Raw genomic sequence first — 20,545 nt, forward strand, 5'->3', positions numbered from 1 at the left:
GGCTTTTAAACCACACAGATCAGAAGTACCTTGTATGCAAAGTAATTTACAGCAGGTTTAGCACAACAATACAAAACATTGCTGCACACCACCACCACCACCAACAATACTACTAAATATTATGTTCCTCTCTTTGTCGGGGCCTCGAGTGGCCGAGTGGTCTAAAGCGCTCTCCGTTACGGATCACTGCCATCTCACCTCTGCGTGGGTTCCAGTCTCGGATTCAGCCAATGTCGGTATGAATGAAAGCTTGCCAGTAGCTTCTCGTGGGTCTGTGGTTCTTTCTGGGAGTTTCCCGGGTTCTTCCTCCACCATTAATAATGGCCGCCAAGTATAGCCTATCGTGTGCTGAAAAATGGCGTTAAACCCTAAACAACAACAACCTCTCTTTGTCTCTCTGCACGTTTCTTTTTACAGGTTGGTAATATTAGGCATAATGACATACTAGCATCACACTTGTGATAAACATGCCTTTAAGACCGAAATTCCCATGTTTATATTACAAATTGTATCGCCTTGTATGCCTAAATTGATTGATTAGTCTAATTATGTCATTTGCTTTCTATTTACATGTCCTAAAATATTAAAATGCTTTAGCTATCGTACTGCGGACGTGCAACCAAAACAACCGAGTACGGCTGTCTAATTTTACCAGATATATTGACTTGAACGCACACGTCAGACAAGATCCTGAGCCGCTTGCAAGCAAAATAGTTGTTGAGTATTCTCGATATCGCCGCCGGCTTTGCATAGTTTTAATGGTTTATATGTAGGTGGGAGATGATGAACTGTGTGATTTGACGACTTCGCATACCACTTACATCACGTGACCCGCCGGCATCTGGCAACTTTACCTGTCGTTTACTTGCCGAGGTTGTCGAGAAGTAAAGGTGTGTACTTGGGTGAAAGTTAGTTGTGCGAAACAGACCAAACCAGAAATCTTGAAACATGACAGTAAGTTTCTTTTTCCTTCTTCTTTATAATAACTCGTAACTAAACCATAATAGTGTCAGTTGCATGTAATGTATTGCGCTGGCAATTAGTTCATTGGTTTTGTACTTATGATTACTAATTGTTGAAAATCGAGTCTCTTGCAATAATAGTGTCCGATGGCTGTAGAGAGTGGGCGTGGTTCGAAAAGTACCGTTGGAAATCTGTTACATTATAAATCATTCATGTAGACTGACTGAATTAATAATTTTGTAAAAATTGAAATGTTTGTCTCTTTACATAGTTAATTATACTACAATTTAAGCCCTTTATGCAATCTCCACACAGCACTAACTCCACTTTCTGCATCTCTCTTCTCCACCTCAGCTTAACTGTACGGAATACTTTTGTAACTTTAAACAGCAATATTTCTATTAGAGCGTAACATATTCGTCGGCATTTTGCATTCCTTAAAATATTAGTGTCTGTATACAAAGATGACGAAAGCCAGCGTCTTATGTTAATCGGTGCATCCATGTTAAAGACGGTTCGTGTGCGTCTTATGTTAATCGGTGCATATGTTGTGTCGGCAAAGAAACTCGAGGGAAAGAAGAGCGCAGCAGCAACCCCAGTAACTCAGACTTCCCAGAATGTCTGCACCAACTGCAATAGGGACTGTCACTCGCGCATAGGCCTGCACAGCCACAGCAGACGTTGCCAAAACCCCTGAGACGCTCCAAGGGCGCTGATGTTGTGTCCATATTAAAAAATGGCCCGCATACGTCTTACGTTAATCGGTTCATCGGTTATTTCCGTGTTAAAAATAGTCCGCAGGGCCGGATTGGGGGGGGGGGGAGGCGAACACCCCCAAGCTACCCCTCCCCCCCCGAAAAACGTAAAAATACACCAAAATATAGTCATTTGTCACTTAGAATTTGACCATCGTTTTATTCTTGTACATGCATGGTTTGAGTAACATCGATTTTTGATTTCGTACCCTTTCGAGAAAAGTCAGGCCCCTTTTGAAATTTGTAAACCACCCACCCCCAACACTTGACTTGATCCGCCCCTGACCCGTGTGCATCTTTTGTGTCCATATTATTTTCTTTTAAACAAATGCCCCGTGTGAATAAATTCATGCATTATGTACTTCCATTATACCATCTTACATGCTATTTGTATATGTTGGGTGATAAAACCCGGGTTTCGTACTTCTCACGTTGCTTATTTAAATAAAGGCAGTCCTATTTGGGGAAACTTCAGCTGCAACTTACACATTCATCCATCGCCCAAACAACCCCATGCATGTAAATGATATGTGCTAGGACTGTCTTGGGTTTTCACAGTAGGCTGGCTTTGAGATGTTATGCTTGATTTGATGGCGACAAAAGAAGTTTCTAACATAGCTTTGCTTTCATGTATATATATTAAGCCCGTATTACCAGTCTACATATCTTTCTTCAGATGATCCGCATGACTCACCTTCAAAGTATGATTCACGTAGCAACAAACCCATTAAAATACAGCGTATCTTATGACGATAAAGAGTGGATGATTCTGCTTTCATCACCACTTAAAAAGCTTATTTGATGCACTCCACTGCACGTGCTTATGTTTGTTCAAGAAGCTGGTGCTACTTTCGCAACGTATGATTTCCTCGAAGTAAACGTGAGTGGATGGAAGACGATGGGAAAGGAGAAAAATGTATTGCTAATGTTAAACATGTTTTGTTATCAATCAGGAGAGAACGGCAAATCGCCATTAATGGTCCCTCTAGTTTTTAGATCTGAATGTGATGAGTGCCCGCAACTGACTGTTGATTAAGATTAATCACGGAATAATCCCCTTCTCCCTCTCTCTTTCTCTAGAACCGCGGTGACTCACTGTGGTCAAGGTATCAGGCGCGCGACCAAGTGGGAATCAGAATTTCTTGAAACAGACCCAAACTAAAGATAGTATTTTCCACAAAGTTACTTGAGTTATCGGCGGTCTTCATTTACCCAGCTATCTGGATAGGTTGCACTTGGTAAATTGAAAAACTCTACCGATTTTCATGGTCAGAAAAAAAAAATTCACTTTGAAAAAGGAGAAAGGATTTTCACACAATAATGCATTTCTCCAAATTGTACTATTACTTAACATTGGCATTTAGTGCTAGGAAGAACCGTTTTCTATTTTAGAGGTAAATTGTCATGGTCGCTGTGTCCGAAAGAAGAAAAACGGTGTCCACACAATGACATTCGTTCCACATTAAATACATGATCCAAACTTTGTGGATGGCTCGCGCTTGGGGCAAAGAAAAAGGCTATTGACTTAGGGTCCAAATGGCAAGGTCACTGACCGAAACATGAAAAATCGTTTTCGCACGGTAACATTATTTATGCATCACAGACTTGGCGCAGACTTTGTTGATGGCTGGCACTTAAGGTAATGAAGAAGCATATTGATTATGGGGTCAAAGGTGAAGATCACTTTGACCGGAAGAAGAAAAATGGATTTTGTGCAGATTTTATTAATTAACCTAGAAGGTTTTTAAACATGCAGCGGGTGTGTAATGTGCCGTTTACGGTACCCTTATAATGTGGGTGTTTTTTTTCTGCAGTGAATTGGTTGTGTTACCTTCATTACGATTGCTGTGTGGGCGAGATGCACAAGTGTTTTGAAGCGAAATGATTGTTGTGTTAGCTTCATTAAGATTGCAGTGTGGGCGAGATGTACAAAAGTAGAATTTTAAATAAATGTAAGAAATAAATATAGCACAACGTGCCATATTTGCTAATCTATACTGGCTCAGCGCCAAGTTTGCACAAAGTATTTATTTTTGCATGTTATACCGGACTCCAACGCTACAAAAGATTTTTGTTGTTCCCCGTCTACGACCTACTTCAAACGCCACATATAAATGTACTTTCATGTGTGACATACAGAACAACAACTCGCGTTGAATATTTTATCTATCACAGTTACGTTACTAAACCGCTTAATCCTTACGACAGTGAAGAGTGGTAAATAACATATTTAATGAGAGTTCATTAATTTAACATGACCCATTCGTCTTTTCATTACCACCATCGAAACTATCGTTATTTATGTTGTTGAAGTAATTTTCTCGGATGTTAACTAATTACTGATCAGTTTGCCTGTGAATAGGATAATTGACAAAAAGCTCTGATGTCAGTGAGTGTTCTCGATATAATATCCGTCGTTATAATAATATAGAATAATACAAACTTCATCAATACAGTTGTAGAACAAGAACGAATTTAATAGATTATGGACTCATCATTGTCGTCGCTACATTATCATCATCACATTATCGCCAGTTTTTCTTCTTCCTCCTCTTGAAAAGCCTACTCGATATTCGCCATGTGCTTTATTTATTCAAGTGCCTTGATTTAAAAATCAGATTAAAGCAATTTACCGATAGCGAATGTCATTTATCCAGTATGCTGAAATGTATTGATTTCACGACAGCTGGATAGAGAACGGTTTTTCATTTGTGAACTCATTATGCATATTTCTCGATTTGAAGGAATGATTCAGGTAATGCAATGGATTGCCAGTGTTGTCTTGCAATGAGTTGTATGTGTACGTGAGAGAGATATTTGCCTATATTGTTTTTCGTAGGTTCGTTTACTTGTCTTTGTCATCAAATTAAATATAGGGTCACATATTAGTCCATTTCCAGTCCGATATAAAACTATACATAATAGGCCATTTCCAGTCTTACACATAGTCCGATATAAAACTTTACATATTAGTCCATTTCCAGTCTTACACATAGTCCGATATAAAACTACACATAATAGGCCATTTCCAGTCTTACACATAGTCCGATATAAAACTATACATATTAGTCCATTTCTAGTCTTACACAGTCTGATATAAAACTATACATAATAGGCCATTTCTAGTCTTACACATAGTCCGATATAAAACTATACCTATTAGTCCATTTCTAGTCTTACACAGTCTGATATAAAACTATACATAATAGGCCATTTCTAGTCTTACACATAGTCCGATATAAAACTATACATAATAGGCCATTTCTAGTCTTACACATAGTCCGATATAAAACTATACCTATTAGTCCATTTCTAGTCTTACACAGTCTGATATAAAACTATACATAATAGGCCATTTCTAGTCTTACACATAGTCCGATATAAAACTTTACATATTAGTCCATTTCCAGTCTTACACATAGTCCGATATAAAACTATACCTATTAGTCCATTTCCAGTCTTATACATAATCCGATATAAAACTACACATAATAGTCCATTTCCAGTCTCACGCATAATCCGATATAAAACTATACATATGAGTCCATTTCCAGTCTTACATATAGTCCGATATAAAACTATACATATTAATCCATTTCCAGTCTCACACATAGTCCGATATAAAACTATACATATTAGTCCATTTCCAGTCTTATACATAGTCCGATATAAAACTATGCATATTAGTCCATTTCTAGTCGAACACATAGTCTGATATAAAACTATGCATATTAGTCCATTTCTAGTCTTACACATAGTCTGATATAAAACTATACATATTAGTCCATTTCCAGTCTTATACATAGTGCGATATAAAACTATGCATATTAGTCCATTTCTAGTCGAACACATAGTCTGATATAAAACTATGCATATTAGTCCATTTCTAGTCTTACACATAGTCTGATATAAAACTATACATATTAGTCCATTTCCAGTCTTACACATAGTCCGATATAAAACTTTACATATTAGTCCATTTCCAGTCTTACACAGTCCGATATAAAACTTTACATATTAGTCCATTTCCAGTCTTACACATAGTCTGATATAAAACTATACATAATAGGCCATTTCTAGTCTTCCACATAGTCCGATATAAAACTATACATATTAGTCCATTTCCAGTCTTATACATAATCCGATATAAAACTACACATAATAGTCCATTTCCAGTCTCACGCATAATCCGATATAAAACTATACATATGAGTCCATTTCCAGTCTTACATATAGTCCGATATAAAACTATACATATTAATCCATTTCCAGTCTCACACAATGTCCGATATAAAACTATACATATTAGTCCATTTCCAGTCTTATACATAGTCCGATATAAAACTATGCATATTAGTCCATTTCTAGTCTTACACATAGTCTGATATAAAACTATGCATATTAGTCCATTTCTAGTCTTACACATAGTCTGATATAAAACTATACATATTAGTCCATTTCCAGTCTTATACATAGTGCGATATAAAACTATGCATATTAGTCCATTTCTAGTCGAACACATAGTCTGATATAAAACTATGCATATTAGTCCATTTCTAGTCTTACACATAGTCTGATATAAAACTATACATATTAGTCCATTTCCAGTCTTACACATAGTCCGATATAAAACTTTACATATTAGTCCATTTCCAGTCTTACACAGTCCGATATAAAACTTTACATATTAGTCCATTTCCAGTCTTACACATAGTCTGATATAAAACTATACATAATAGGCCATTTCTAGTCTTACACATAGTCCGATATAAAACTATACATATTAGTCCATTTCCAGTCTTATACATAATCCGATATAAAACTACACATAATAGTCCATTTCCAGTCTCACGCATAATCCGATATAAAACTATACATATGAGTCCATTTCCAGTCTTACATATAGTCCGATATAAAACTATACATATTAATCCATTTCCAGTCTCACACATAGTCCGATATAAAACTATACATATTAGTCCATTTCCAGTCTTATACATAGTCCGATATAAAACTATGCATATTAGTCCATTTCTAGTCTTACACATAGTCTGATATAAAACTATGCATATTAGTCCATTTCTAGTCTTACACATAGTCTGATATAAAACTATACATATTAGTCCATTTCCAGTCTTATACATAGTGCGATATAAAACTATGCATATTAGTCCATTTCTAGTCGAACACATAGTCTGATATAAAACTATGCATATTAGTCCATTTCTAGTCTTACACATAGTCTGATATAAAACTATACATATTAGTCCATTTCCAGTCTTACACATAGTCCGATATAAAACTTTACATATTAGTCCATTTCCAGTCTTACACAGTCCGATATAAAACTTTACATATTAGTCCATTTCCAGTTTTACACATAGTCCGATATAAAACTTTACATATTAGTCCATTTCCAGTCTTACACATAGTCCGATATAAAACTTTACATATTAGTCCATTTCCAGTCTTACACATAGTCCGATATAAAACTATACCTATTAGTCCATTTCTAGTCTTACACAGTCTGATGTAAAACTATCTGATACATAATAGGCCATTTCTAGTCCTACACATAGTCCGATATAAAACTTTACATATTAGTCCATTTCCAGTCTTACACATAGTCCGATATAAAACTATACATAATAGGCCATTTCTAGTCTTACACATAGTCCGATATAAAACTATACCTATTAGTCCATTTCCAGTCTTACACACAGTCTGATATAAAACTATACATATTAGTCCATTTTCAGTCTTATACCAATATAAAACTATACATAATAGTCCATTTCCAGTCTCACACATAATCCGATATAAAACTATACATATGAGTCCATTTCCAGTCTTACATATAGTCCGATATAAAACTATACATATTAATCCATTTCCAGTCTCACACATAGTCCGATATAAAACTATACATATTAGTCCATTTCCAGTCTTATACATAGTCCGATATAAAACTATGCATATTAGTCCATTTCTAGTTGTACACACAGTCTGATATAAAACTATACCTATTAGTCCATTTCTAGTCTTACACAGTCCGATATAAAACTATACATAATAGGCCATTTCCAGTCTTACACATAGTCCGATATAAAACTTTACATATTAGTCCATTTCCAGTCTTACACATAGTCCGATATAAAACTATACATAATAGGCCATTTCCAGTCTTACACATAGTCCGATATAAAACTATACATATTAGTCCATTTCCAGTCTTACACATAGTCCGATATAAAACTATACCTATTAGTCCATTTCCAGTCTTACACAGTCTGATATAAAACTATACATAATAGGCCATTTCCAGTCTCACGCATAATCCAATATAAAACTATACATATTAGTCCATTTCCAGTCTTATACATAGTCCGATATAAAGCTATACATAATAGGCCATTTCTAGTCTTACACATAGTCCAATATAAAAGTATACATTACCTCTACAAAATTACTAAGAAGTATATTATATCAAATAGGGATTGGTAACAATAATTTTCAGCAAATCGGACAATTTTGAGCAAGTTTATTGAGTACGGAGAATACCTTCTTAAAGCCCATACTTGCCAGGCTAGGAGTGATGCTCCGTTGCCACAAAGTTCGCTGACCCATCCTTATCAGGCTAGGGTGTGAACCATCATGGACATGACATACTTTGATTCATACTTGCTAGACTGTGAGGTGATAAATCCTGGCCATGCTGTTCTTTAATTCACCCATACTTGCCAGGCTTGGGGTGATACATCATCGCCGTGTCGATCTTTCATCCATATTTTGCCACCCTATAGAGATGATGCATCATGGTCACGACGTTCCATACTTGCAGGACTAGAGATGATACGCCGTGCCACAGACGTTCCATACTTGCCAGACTAAGAATGATCCATCATGGCCATGGTGTTCCATACTTGCCAGACTAGAGATGATACAATCTGGCCGTTACGTTCCATACTTGCCAGACTAAGGATGATCCATCATGGCCATGACGTTTCCCACTTGCCACATGTTATGTATATTTGATTTAATTATATCTGATTTAATATATATTTATTTCAGTTTAATTGTTTTTCAGTTTTTTTTATATTACCTGCTATTGTAATATGAATTTATTCTCTAGAGATGATACTTTTTTCAGAAAATAGTTTGACCTTGATTGTTTGTTTTAGAAACACTAGGTGTTGATCTAGATCCTGACCTTGATTCAAAATTTGTAGCAGCCACGTAAACAAGTTCTATTTTTATTTTAAAATGAATGGTTATTGTCGAGGTCATGATTGGACTATGTGTTTATAATGTAAACAAATTTTTTTACATTATTATTTCTTAGAGTAAAATGACTGGTTTTCGTCAGATTCACACTGGGTGTACGCGACCTTTAACAATTTCTACAAGCTTCTAGAAAATGACCACGTGACCCATTGTTCACGTTTTAGAAGACGATATAACCTCTGTTTTGGAGAGTTATTCTCAGTAGAAGCTGGGCTGTTACACTGGAAGTTGTATGTTGTGCTGTTTGGAGTTATATCAAATTACTTGGATTGGAATTATTTCAGATTACTTCGATTCAAAAGCATTCATTCTGTTATTTTTCTGGAAAATACGTGTGCTCATGTAAAATTGTTGAACAAGGACAGTTTTTTTAAATAAAAAAAATATTCAGCTATCAGAAACCGGAGTGGTAATTCTTGTTTCTATAAGGAACTGTAGAACACTACAGATTTCACCATACGTCATCGTCTTCCATCTTGTATTTTTCGTCGGGATTCGAACTTGAAATTAGTTGAACATTTTGTTATTAGGACTTCAAAAATTTTATTTGTGGATTATTCTTGGATTATTTTTGGAATTGATTCTATAAAACCTGAAGTTCATTTTTTCCTTCAATTTTACCGAATTTTTCCAGGGAAATAAATTAATGTATTTTTTTTTCAAAGCTTGTTGTTTTCACTCTTTCTTGTTACTGTCAATGCGAGCATAAACACATGACATAAGACCACACTAGAGATAATCCATCATGGGCATGACGTTCCATACTTGCCAGACTAAAGATGATACAATATGGTCATGACGTTCCATACTTGCCGTGTTAACAACAAACACCTCGCGGCCGGGGATTTCGGTCCCTGGGGAAAACTGAAACGATTGTCTGAATAATCTCGGAGTGTCTCAGCAAAAGAAGACATAGCCACTAAGACTTGAAGGGTGCGTGTTGTTTGTACTCATGCGAGCACTAGTGCTTATTTTGTACTTTCAAGAGTGATAGAGTTTACCACTTTGTACTGTTTCTTTCAGCGCTAGTTGCATACAGATCCCGTACAACAACCCAGGCTTCTTTGGCAGCGGAGATCCGATATCATCTGGGACACCGCCCCAGTTTACCCCAGAGACTAAAATCATAACCCGCGAGGTTTAATAGGCCGCGATGTTGTCGTTGTTAATACAACCATCGCCGCCTTAAGGGTCGCGTACTTAACACATATTAGGCAAGAAACGAAGCTCTCTAATTGAACAGAAAACTATGATATCCAATATTACAGAGAACATGTCCCAATACTTAAACAAATCCGACCCATTCCGCTCTCACCGCCACAAGCATTGTGTAGGGGAATCCGCAACGGACTTGTTGAGTAATAACCCAGTCACCATAAATCACAGACAGCGGTTTATTTTGGGATATTTGACCCTGTGTTGCAACCCTTCCGAGTTCGACGTCGAGACCCATATAGATCTCGATCGCCAGATGTGGCAGCAGTACATGGGAAAGATGTATAGCTGAGTGCTTCACTATCACAGGAAGGTGCTAAATAACGGTGACAGTATGCAGAACATGAAGCTAAACAAGCTAATGAGAAGCTCGTAGTTATGCTCTTGGAGGATGTGGCAATTGGCACTGATTTCGCACACAATACTGAGTATTTATAAAACTCCCTGATCAAAAAAGTGTCGATAACGCTAAACCAGATACATGTGTATGGACATGCGCAATACCAGCAGTGGTAAAATGCCATATAAATAATGGCGAAAGAGTCTATGAAGGGTGCGGAGCTGGTGGATATTGGTGCATGCTACCAAACAGGTTTGCCTTTGTCATCGATATTAAATCAAAGTAAGAGCCCACATTTCATGGATCATTAAGGCGTATCTAAAACCCGACTGAATGCGTAACGCTGAAAATCGAAAAAAGTCTCAGGCGGAAGTATGTGCATAAACATCATCATAGACGCGCATCTAAATTTACAAAATGTGCAGTCTGTGTCAGCCATCTATTAGCAAGCCACGACAACACCGCCCATCTGTACCTTTAGTTGCTTGCACGATATATTTAACAACTGACAATTTACAACTTTAATTGGATCGCTATCATCTGCTATACTGTACTACTGTACGTAGCAACAAGGCGTGCGATAGGCATGAGCAAGAGGAAAGAAAGACACAAGAGTAGCTCTACTCAACCCTGATGACCATGAACTGGATACCTTGCTTTGTGCGCTCTCTAAAAAGTTGAGTATACCATCATTCTGCTTTCTTTCTAGCGTCTGTCATAAGGAAACGACCCTCAAAATAGCTCACTTATGTCGATGAACATGCCAGCATCAGCGTATGGATTATAGCACAAAGTAGAACACACTTGCACGTGATTTCTGCAAGCAGACATCATGGATAGCCCCCATTTAGTACAAAGACGAGACTCGTGTAGGGGCACGCGGAGAGAAAATTGCATCATTCAGAAGCCGTGTTGAGCGGACTTTATTTAAGAGGAAAGTTCGGCAAGTTCCTTCTGTGCACAAAATGATCAGCATCCTACCAGTTCGTTTTTGCCTCCTTGAGAGCACTCGGTGATGTTTGATTTGGTGGCCTTTTATTGTATACATCGCCAGCCACACCAAAATACTTGTGGCATTTGACTACGTACTACTAAAAGTCAGGCGATCAGTGAACCATATCCAAAATTTCACAAAAGCCATGAGAGAAGTTGTGAGTTTGATACCGAGGTGCTACTTTATAAGTTGGCAGCCAAACCGAACGATACAACGACGGCCCACACAAGTGCAGGGAAAACTCTAGTATGTCAATGTGACCTACTGTCTCTGAGTTAGTGACTTCTGGAGCGCGGAAAAATACATAGGCTGACCTTTCACCTTTGCAAAACGATAACAAAGACTTATGCCATATATGGGGCTGAACTGATGATCAGGATGACTGCTTCACCGGAGTTGTCTCAGCCTGGTCTTTGCACAGCGGTTGTGAGCCACATTCTGCCAACAGAAAACCGCGATCACCACCTGAGGGATTTAATAGATTTGCTCACACAGACCTCAATGATGGGCATAAGGGCATTATCTACTTAGGTATGGCCCGGTACTAGCACCAGTTACAGGTGGTATGATATTTCGGAATGTTGAAAAATATAGCAAAAGATGAATGTAGATGCGGAACCGAAGTTACCACTGTCATCGGTAACAAAGTGGAGCTGTCACCGGTACCATCTTAGAAAGTGTTATATGTTTCCAGTGCTTAAAACCTAGGTATAGTTCTTGCTGGTAAATGGCTTGCTGCTATGTGTAAACAACGATAGGACTGAGAAAAATGCGGACACTCGCGTCGCACAGCCAAGCACGTCGCGAGTGGAAGATGGCCGAATGTCATTATATGCTACTTACTTCAGCCTAGCTTATACGGATGACGTCACGTATTCCCTATGCCACGTCTCGCCGAGGTAGTTGTTCGAACAGGAATACGGTAGCGTGCCAGGCAAGCTCTACCACAAACGTAATAGGCCCGTAGCAACTAAAAACATTATAGGCGCTAGTAGCCACTATTAGACACGTGCACGATCCTTATGATATGGTATAGTAGTCTGCGAGATATAAGCATCACAGTCAACCAGTGACATTGGAAACCTATACTGCCTTGGAGCAGTACTCGGCGACCTTGGAGTTGGGTATTCGGTTATTGCCAAATGCTTGTTAAAATGAAATTATTGGACCTTATTTGCCTGGACTTGAAGACGCAGCAAAGGCCATTACCATCACAAACACATGAAATGCTAATTAATCAGGGCATCATTCCTTTTAATATCATCACGGCTGCCAAATGACCTCTTCAGCGGTAATATTCGGCGGAGTACTTAATAACGTCTTATCTTCAGCCTCTTAGATATATAAAATGACTAGACGAGGAACTCAGTCGCCTTGAAAAGGCTGGAATATCATAGTGAAAGAAAGAAAGACGAACAGCGGGTCGAACAAACTTACCAAGTTGTCGAAGATTTTGCATGTTTCATAATACTGTGACTAGGGAAAAAGCAGAGAACGGCTCACAGATTGGTAGCTTTCTGACTTTTACATGTTCTCACTTAAGCATCAAGGGGCACTGAGTGGTCTAAAGTGCTCTCCGTTACGGATCACTGCCATCTCACCTCTGTCTGCGTGGGTTCGAGTCTAGGATTCGGCCAATGTGGATATGTGAGAAAGCTTGCCAGTAGCTTCTCGTGGGTCGGTGGTTCTTCCCGGGGTTTTCCCGGGTTCTTCCTCCACCATTAATACTGGCCGCCATGCATAGCCTATCGTGTGCTGAAAAATGGCGTTAAATCCCACAACAACAACAACAACAACTTAAGCATCAAACGTATGAGTGGATGTCTATTATCAGGGGTCTCGCCACCGTCGGCAATGTGGTCGATGAATATATCTAGTTGACAAGTCCATGTATTTGTACCGCTATTGAGTCCCAAAAGGCAATTGGGCGTGGGATTTGCCCTATAGCTAGATCAATGGCTGCTTGTTTGCCATCGTTGCAAGACACATGCGGTGATCAGCAGTGCTCTTTTATCACCCGTGGTTGCCTGTGCAAAGATTTCCTTGTTTTTATGAATTTGCATAAACCTGCTTAACCAGTCACTGCGAGCAAAAGTAAATACTTCTCGCTGTTGTGACCCAGCAATACCATTGATACTGTTTGAATGTGTCAGAGTTTCATTTTTTGCATAGTCACTTGTCGATTGATTAAACGGGCCCTTTATTGATGTATAGGAGATCTTTAAAATATGTTGTTGATGGCGTACTTTAATTTATGAGTAACCATAACAAACAAACAAATATCAGCACCTGCAACCAAGAGAGATAAAATAGCGCAGAAAATTATTGCCGGTGGCTTGCGACGAAAATCGTTGTGCATGCCAGTAGCTGACGGAATGAAAACATTATGGATACTGACTCCCGGGAATAATGCCCGAAACGTCACTATTAGGACGTGATCGATGTCAAAGACCGTGGGTGACGTCGCTAGTCATTACAAGGAGGCTTAACCTTTGATCACAATCTACTGAAAGTTGATCACAGCTTGAAATTTATGAGCACGTTTCGAAAGTCTTAGCCAAGCCAGGCGTACATGAAAGGTGGGACGAAGCCGGCGTCCACCGTGTGCAGAGCATTGTGGAGAGGTTCATCGTCACATTAGTCGAGTGACAGTTTGAGCACCCGTAATCCCAGAAGATTTTGTTTTGAGTCCAAATAATAGTGAGCCAACAGTGGATGCGTCGTCTGTCTGCCTTTGTGGCAACCATCAACGTTGAAATACCAGGGTTCACAGGTAGAACAAAACCTACTGATGCCAATCAAGCTATGTCTGCACGGACTGTAGGTCAGTTGGTTTAAATCAAAGAGCACCACCTGCCCTCAAATACCATGTTGAGGCATCCATTTGCATTTGTCCTTAAGTTTCCACGGACCTTTTTATTTACGCTGTTGGACACTGGATAGCCAGCCGCTTAGTCACTGGTGTTGTACAGGGTAGCGTCCTCTTTAATAGCTAGGTATACATCTTCTGTTTCGACGCTGCTGAGCAGGCTGCCGGTGTCTGTGTACAGCAGATTATCCCTTTTATGAAATCTGAATTTGATGCGGTTGTAATAGAAGTCATAAATTAGGAGCTTGCTCACGCGCAGGATCGACATTCCCATGTAGATCTGGCATTTGAGGATAAGGTTGGCTTTGTTGTATGAACATCAGCAAAGTTTCTATTAAAGATTTGCCATCTCTTTAATGCCGGGTTCGCAACCAGGCGATACATTTCGTATTTCTCATTTTTCAGTGTTACCAGGTCGACCCGGATCTTTTTTCTCGGATTTTCTATGGCTTTCCCTGGGACTGAATTGTTCATGAGCTTGAAGAAGACATTCTCAAAGCCAGTCTTCACCAAAGTCCTGAGATTAATATTTAGCTGGATGTATGGTGTCATCAACATGCTTTGGTCAAACTCCAATACAACGTGGACCTTGATGATGTGCATCCGGAGAGTGGAATAGAGCTAGAGCTTTCGAAAATGGACTACATAGTATGCTTCTTTTTCACAGGCTTGGAACTAGTTGATCACTAAACAATTATGATAGTCGTTCAGCCAACGCTTTCGGACATACATTGCTTCTGTGACCAGGAGGTAGTCGCTGTGCACCTAATGGAATTCCTCGGGATACTCCAGGTCGACCTCAACGAGGTAGTCATATGGGTTTCCACTTATATCTGGTGAATCGACCACGTAAAGTCTCGTACTTGCCAGATTCTGCATCATGGTCTATTCACAGAAATTATTCGGCTCAATGTATGTTATCCATTTCTTTGGCCTATCACTTTCGTAGTCTGGGTATATCTGGTTATTTGCTTTAGCGTGACATCAGTTCACAATGAAAATGATACCACATATGATCTCGGCAGAAAGTGTCTTTTAACAATTTGAGCTTACCACCAGTCTTGTTCAGGACAGCGTCTCAGCTCATTCACTATGAAATGTGATGAGCCGGCCTGAGACGGTATTACTTTTTTGTTGTTGTTGAGCGAAGCGTCAGAAAATGTCTCCAACACGCCAGCAAGGAGCCATGAGAAGCACACCGGTCTTCAATTAGAGATCATAGGAATCGTTGAGGTTCTGATATTTAAAAGCCGTCTGCACACTCTTAGATTGCTCTTATTCTTTCGCTTTAATTCCTGTTCTGGTAAGCTGGTAATAGAAGGCTCCCATCAGTGGAAGCTAGGTTTCTTTCATCATGGTACCCCCAGCTTCTCGTGTATTTGTGCAGGTAGACTCCCTTTCTGATGAGAGGGTCAAGAGCATGTTCAGTGGACAGTCTCAATTTTGTTTTTATTTTCCATTGTTTATTTAGTATGAGGAAAAAGATCCACCTTTACAACAAGGGCTGCAACAATACGCGCAAAATCGTATTGCGAAATACCAAACACATATTATAACACAGTAACATTTACTGAAAACAATATATCACTACCGGTGTAACATACACTACTTGAAAAATGCAACATCTGTAAGTGATGTTACCTTATTAGACTTAAAATGGTAGTTAGATGAACATATAAAATTAAAAATAAAAATGAAACAAGTCTACTAACACCTGAAAGCAGTTACATTATCAGCAAATGAAAATCCCACTACCATTTCAAAAGTGTCCGTGTTTTAAAATTCCCGTACTGCACTTTTTGCTTTTTTATTGGAAATTATTTAAAAATAGATTTTTTTTAAAGAAAACAAAATTTCTGAAAATTAAAATTCAGGTCTACATGCATGTCAATGAACTTGAAAAATGAGTCGAGGTTAATCGATATTTAGAGACAAGAAAAAGAAGTTAACGTGACGTAATCACTTTGATCTGACCGACCATATATTTCACACTTAGAACATCAGGTGCTGCCGCTGTTTGTTTAAAAGTTTTGCTCTCTTTTTATTCTTTAGAGCTAAAATGTTAATCATAGCAGCAGATGGTGCATGCTTTGGTGTATGTACATTCCGGGCACTGGATACAAAATAAGTTATTTTAGAAGAATTTATATATTTACGAACAGGGACTCTTGACGACTGCTCATTTAGTGTAATTACGAACAGGCCATAAATACCCGAGGCAAAGTTAAGTTTGTAAATTATTGTTTATAAATGGAAAATTATCCCCTGTTCTTTGCTTGCCACCCCACCCCTATTAAAGTTTGCCCGAATAATCGTACTGTGCACTTCATTTTACATTTTCTTGCAATATCAGGCTAAGTGTGCATCTAATGAAATATCCTCTTGCAATATCAGGCTAAGTGTACATCTAATGAAATATCCTCTTGCAATATCAGGCTAAGTGTGCAACTAGGGAACAAATCTTCGTGCAATATCAGACTAAGCATACATCTAGGGAAAAAATCCTCTTGCAATATCATGCTAAGTGTGCATCTCGTTTTACGTTCTCTTGCAATCTCGAGCTAAGCTTGCATCTAGGAATACAAAAGAAAATGTTGTTCTTGAATTAAATTGGAAAAACTCTGCGGTATACAGAGATTTGTCGGATGAAATAAAAAATCGCGAAATAGAAAATGTTATTACGGTATGTACTGCCAAAACAGCAAACCGCAATGTACCGTTGTATCGTTGCACTCCTATTTACAACCATTTTGAGCTGTAATGTCATAATGCACATGATTGGGTGTTTGTTTGTTTGTTTGTTTACTTTTTTTTTATCTCTCTCACAGCAACCTTGTCAGCATTTATGTAAATGTTTTTCGCGCAGTATTCAACATGTGCGGCGTGTGCTTGCTTTTCTGACGTCTTGGTCATGTGACTCGAGTGGGTTAATGAAAATGATTGCCGTGCTTTTTCTATTAAAAGCTGCTACTGAATATAAATATTTATTTAATAATGAACTGTTTCAGTTGCAGTGCTTTGAAGACAAGAAACATGATTACACTACCACGCAGCACACGTGTCTTGCAATTAAAAACTTGTCGTGTCTTCAAAAGGACCAGCAACACCATAGACGCCCACTTTATTTTAGGTTTTGGCACTTATTCTGCATTTACATAAGACGGACACCATATAAACAAATATAATTATTAACATCATTCAGGTATATCCATTTTTGATACTGCTGAAATTTTCAACGTGCCAGCTGATGAACAAAATTGCAATCACACAACCGTGGAATATTTGCGTACTTGCAAGCCTTGAATGATATCAGACAATGACTGGCAAAAAGATAACTCGCAAATATTTGGAATAAAGGTGGAAAACTTCCATAAACAAGTGATGAATTGCATGAAATTAATATATGGTCGCGTCCAAACAGAACAGTTCCTACGAGGGGAGATTGGGAACCTGGGGTACAAAAATGGAAATATTAGTTTCGTGACAAAGTATTCTGAATATGTGGAAATTATCTTTGTACAAAAGGTTCAGCATCAGTTTCAAGCATGTAAAATCAAAACATACATGAACATTTTGAACAAGTGCTTCATGTAAAAGGCATTTGCTTGGTAGTCAGTTGTGACACTGTATCTTTTTTCAAATGTGCTCCATACTTGTTTATCTGAAATACTGGAGATTTGAGTCAGAAACTGTTGGATGCATCACTTGCGGATAACTAGGAAGATGAAGCCTTCTACAGTCATTGTGCAGAGAGAATTTTGACACCATATTCATTAAGAATTCGAAAATGTGTATTATAACATTTAATGGATTACTAGGCCTTCAGAAGAAAAAAAGATCCTATTGTTTTTAACATTTTGTGTGATGAAAGTCTATTGCAAAATTCAAAATAGTGAGATGATCATACATTGAAAAATGTATCAGTAATTGTGTTATTCTGATACTGTAGTTCTCTATTCTGCAACTGTTATTCTGTCACTTATTAATACAAAAAGATTCACAAATACTGGATTACTTTTTTTTTCCATTATGACTATATTGTACGTACCAGACCACACCAAACACTATTTCTCCAATCTGATCATTCTTTTTTCCCTTGTTATTCTTCCAATCTCTTTAGTATCAGACAGGGGATGGGGTGCAAAACACATAATATACATCATTTATTACTACTTCTGTCTTGAGTCAACAGAGTCTGCAGACTTGAATAATTTATGCACATATCAATTCAAGCCCTTATTTGTATGCATGTGCCTAGCATTTTTTGTGAATTAGAAAATGGATATCTTCGAACGACACTTTTTCAATATTTTTGGGGCAAATTACTTAAAAATATGTTCTCATCATACAACCAAAGTGTCCTCTTACAAGTGGAGAAAGTTAAATGTACTTGACCAGACTACAAATTAATCCTCACTTTCATTTTAGACTTGTATGTTTTGGTAACGTAAACTGTACCACTTATGTTTGTAACATGGTATGCTTTGAAAGTAAGAAGTTCTTGTTTTTTCAACAGGATAAACCAACAATCAAGCCTGCTGCACATTTTGATGCTGGGGTGGCAGCGGCAGCAGCAGCAGAGCTAAGACAGGCAATGAGGGGGTTTGGTGAGTGGGACATTATAAACAAATCTACATCAGCACATGAGGGTGTCATACTTTTATTGTTCTTAACTGTATGTGTGTGTGATGATTACTAGTTTTGATTCCAGAAAACCAACTCCAATATAAATAATAATAATAATAATAATAATAATAATTATTATTATCATTATTATTATTATTATTATTATTATAAAAAATTTATTTAGAGAAGGTAACTCAGTTACAGAACTAATTTACCTTGAGGCCTTCTAGCTGTTATGTACAATATATACAGTATAAACAACATGATGTGATAAGTTTGACTTGACACTAAGGATTAAGTGATTCTAAAAATCAAAGTATCAACCCTGGTATGAGTGTACAGGAATCTGTGAACACATAACAAATGGTCTAAGATAATGAATAACTTATTTTTTAAACAATTCCTTCTTTGGCCCTGGTATTATGTCATTTTTACATTTAAGAGACCTTAAATTCTGCATACCATCAGCATCACTTTGGTGCAAAGCTACTACTTATGTAGACATGAATGGCTTTTCTGGACACTTTTTTCATAAATTTGGCCTGAGTTCTAAGAAGTATTCTTCCATGGATTGATAAAATTTTAACATTTTTCATGCATCCTGGAAATTGTCTATACCATGATCTACAATTAAATGGCATGCCCTCTTTTGGAGTATTAAATGTTTTATTATGTTTGAAAATTAGAGGTATAAATTCATTGATATAACATTTTAAATTGTCAATGAGTTCAGCAGCTTTTTAGTATATATAAGCTAATTAGCAAAATATGCAACAGCAAAAACAGAAACTATGACAATCCATGGAGTACAAATAGATTGCTTTTAGGCTAATTATTTTCTTTTGAAACAACAAGTCCTGATGTTGCCAAAAAAACACTCCTTGCATGTGTGATGGGAAGTGTGACTGTTCTGCAGTGGAAACAAGCTACTTGTGCACTTGGAAAGTGAGGCTATTAACAATATCACTGTGTACCATGAACCAGATTTCATCTGTCTTCCTAAACAAGTTGTTTGCAGAAGCAAAGACACGAAGAGGGACATGCATGCCATTCAATTCTGCATATGAAAATTTACATTTTTTTTCATAAAATCATGTTTCTCCAGCTTCACTTTCAATGATATAATTATGACTGGAATCCTCCAAAACTCACAATTGGAGCACAACAAATAGGAAATCCAAAGAATCCTATTTATTTTCCAGCTGTGATCACTAAATCCCATTGGCTTAAATTAGAAAGAATCCAACCACATTAATTCCTATTCATAGATAACAAGAAACTTCCTGCAAATGTTACCAGAGTTCAATGCCATGAATGTCAGTTTCTTAAAACCATGATTGGAAGTTTCTTCAAATGTAAAAGATGGATATATTCTATTTTAAACTTGTATTGCTCAATACATCATCTTTGGGTTGTATTTTTGTGTGGAAGGTTTTATCTTATCTCTGTTATTTTTTTAAGTCACTACATGGACATCTGTAAAACTTTAATTTAATTGG

At 37.6% G+C, this 20,545-nt stretch overlaps 1 protein-coding gene across 1 annotated transcript in view; it reads left to right on the top strand.

Annotated features, from left to right (window-relative positions):
- Nucleotides 1-696: 696 nt before the first annotated feature.
- The window catches only part of LOC149806591 (annexin A4-like), a 37,676-nt gene continuing 17,827 nt past the window's right edge, over nt 697-20,545 (top strand). Inside the window, exons 1-2 of the mRNA XM_089955281.1 lie at nt 697-954; nt 18,937-19,027. Coding sequence (XP_089811407.1) covers nt 949-954; nt 18,937-19,027 — 97 coding nt within the window. The 5' untranslated portion in view covers nt 697-948. The remainder of the gene's footprint in view (nt 955-18,936; nt 19,028-20,545) is intronic.

This window comes from Sinohyriopsis cumingii, chromosome 1 (genome assembly GCF_028554795.1).
Source record: "Sinohyriopsis cumingii isolate HCF-2022 chromosome 1, ASM2855479v2, whole genome shotgun sequence".
NCBI lineage: Eukaryota > Metazoa > Mollusca > Bivalvia > Unionida > Unionidae > Sinohyriopsis > Sinohyriopsis cumingii.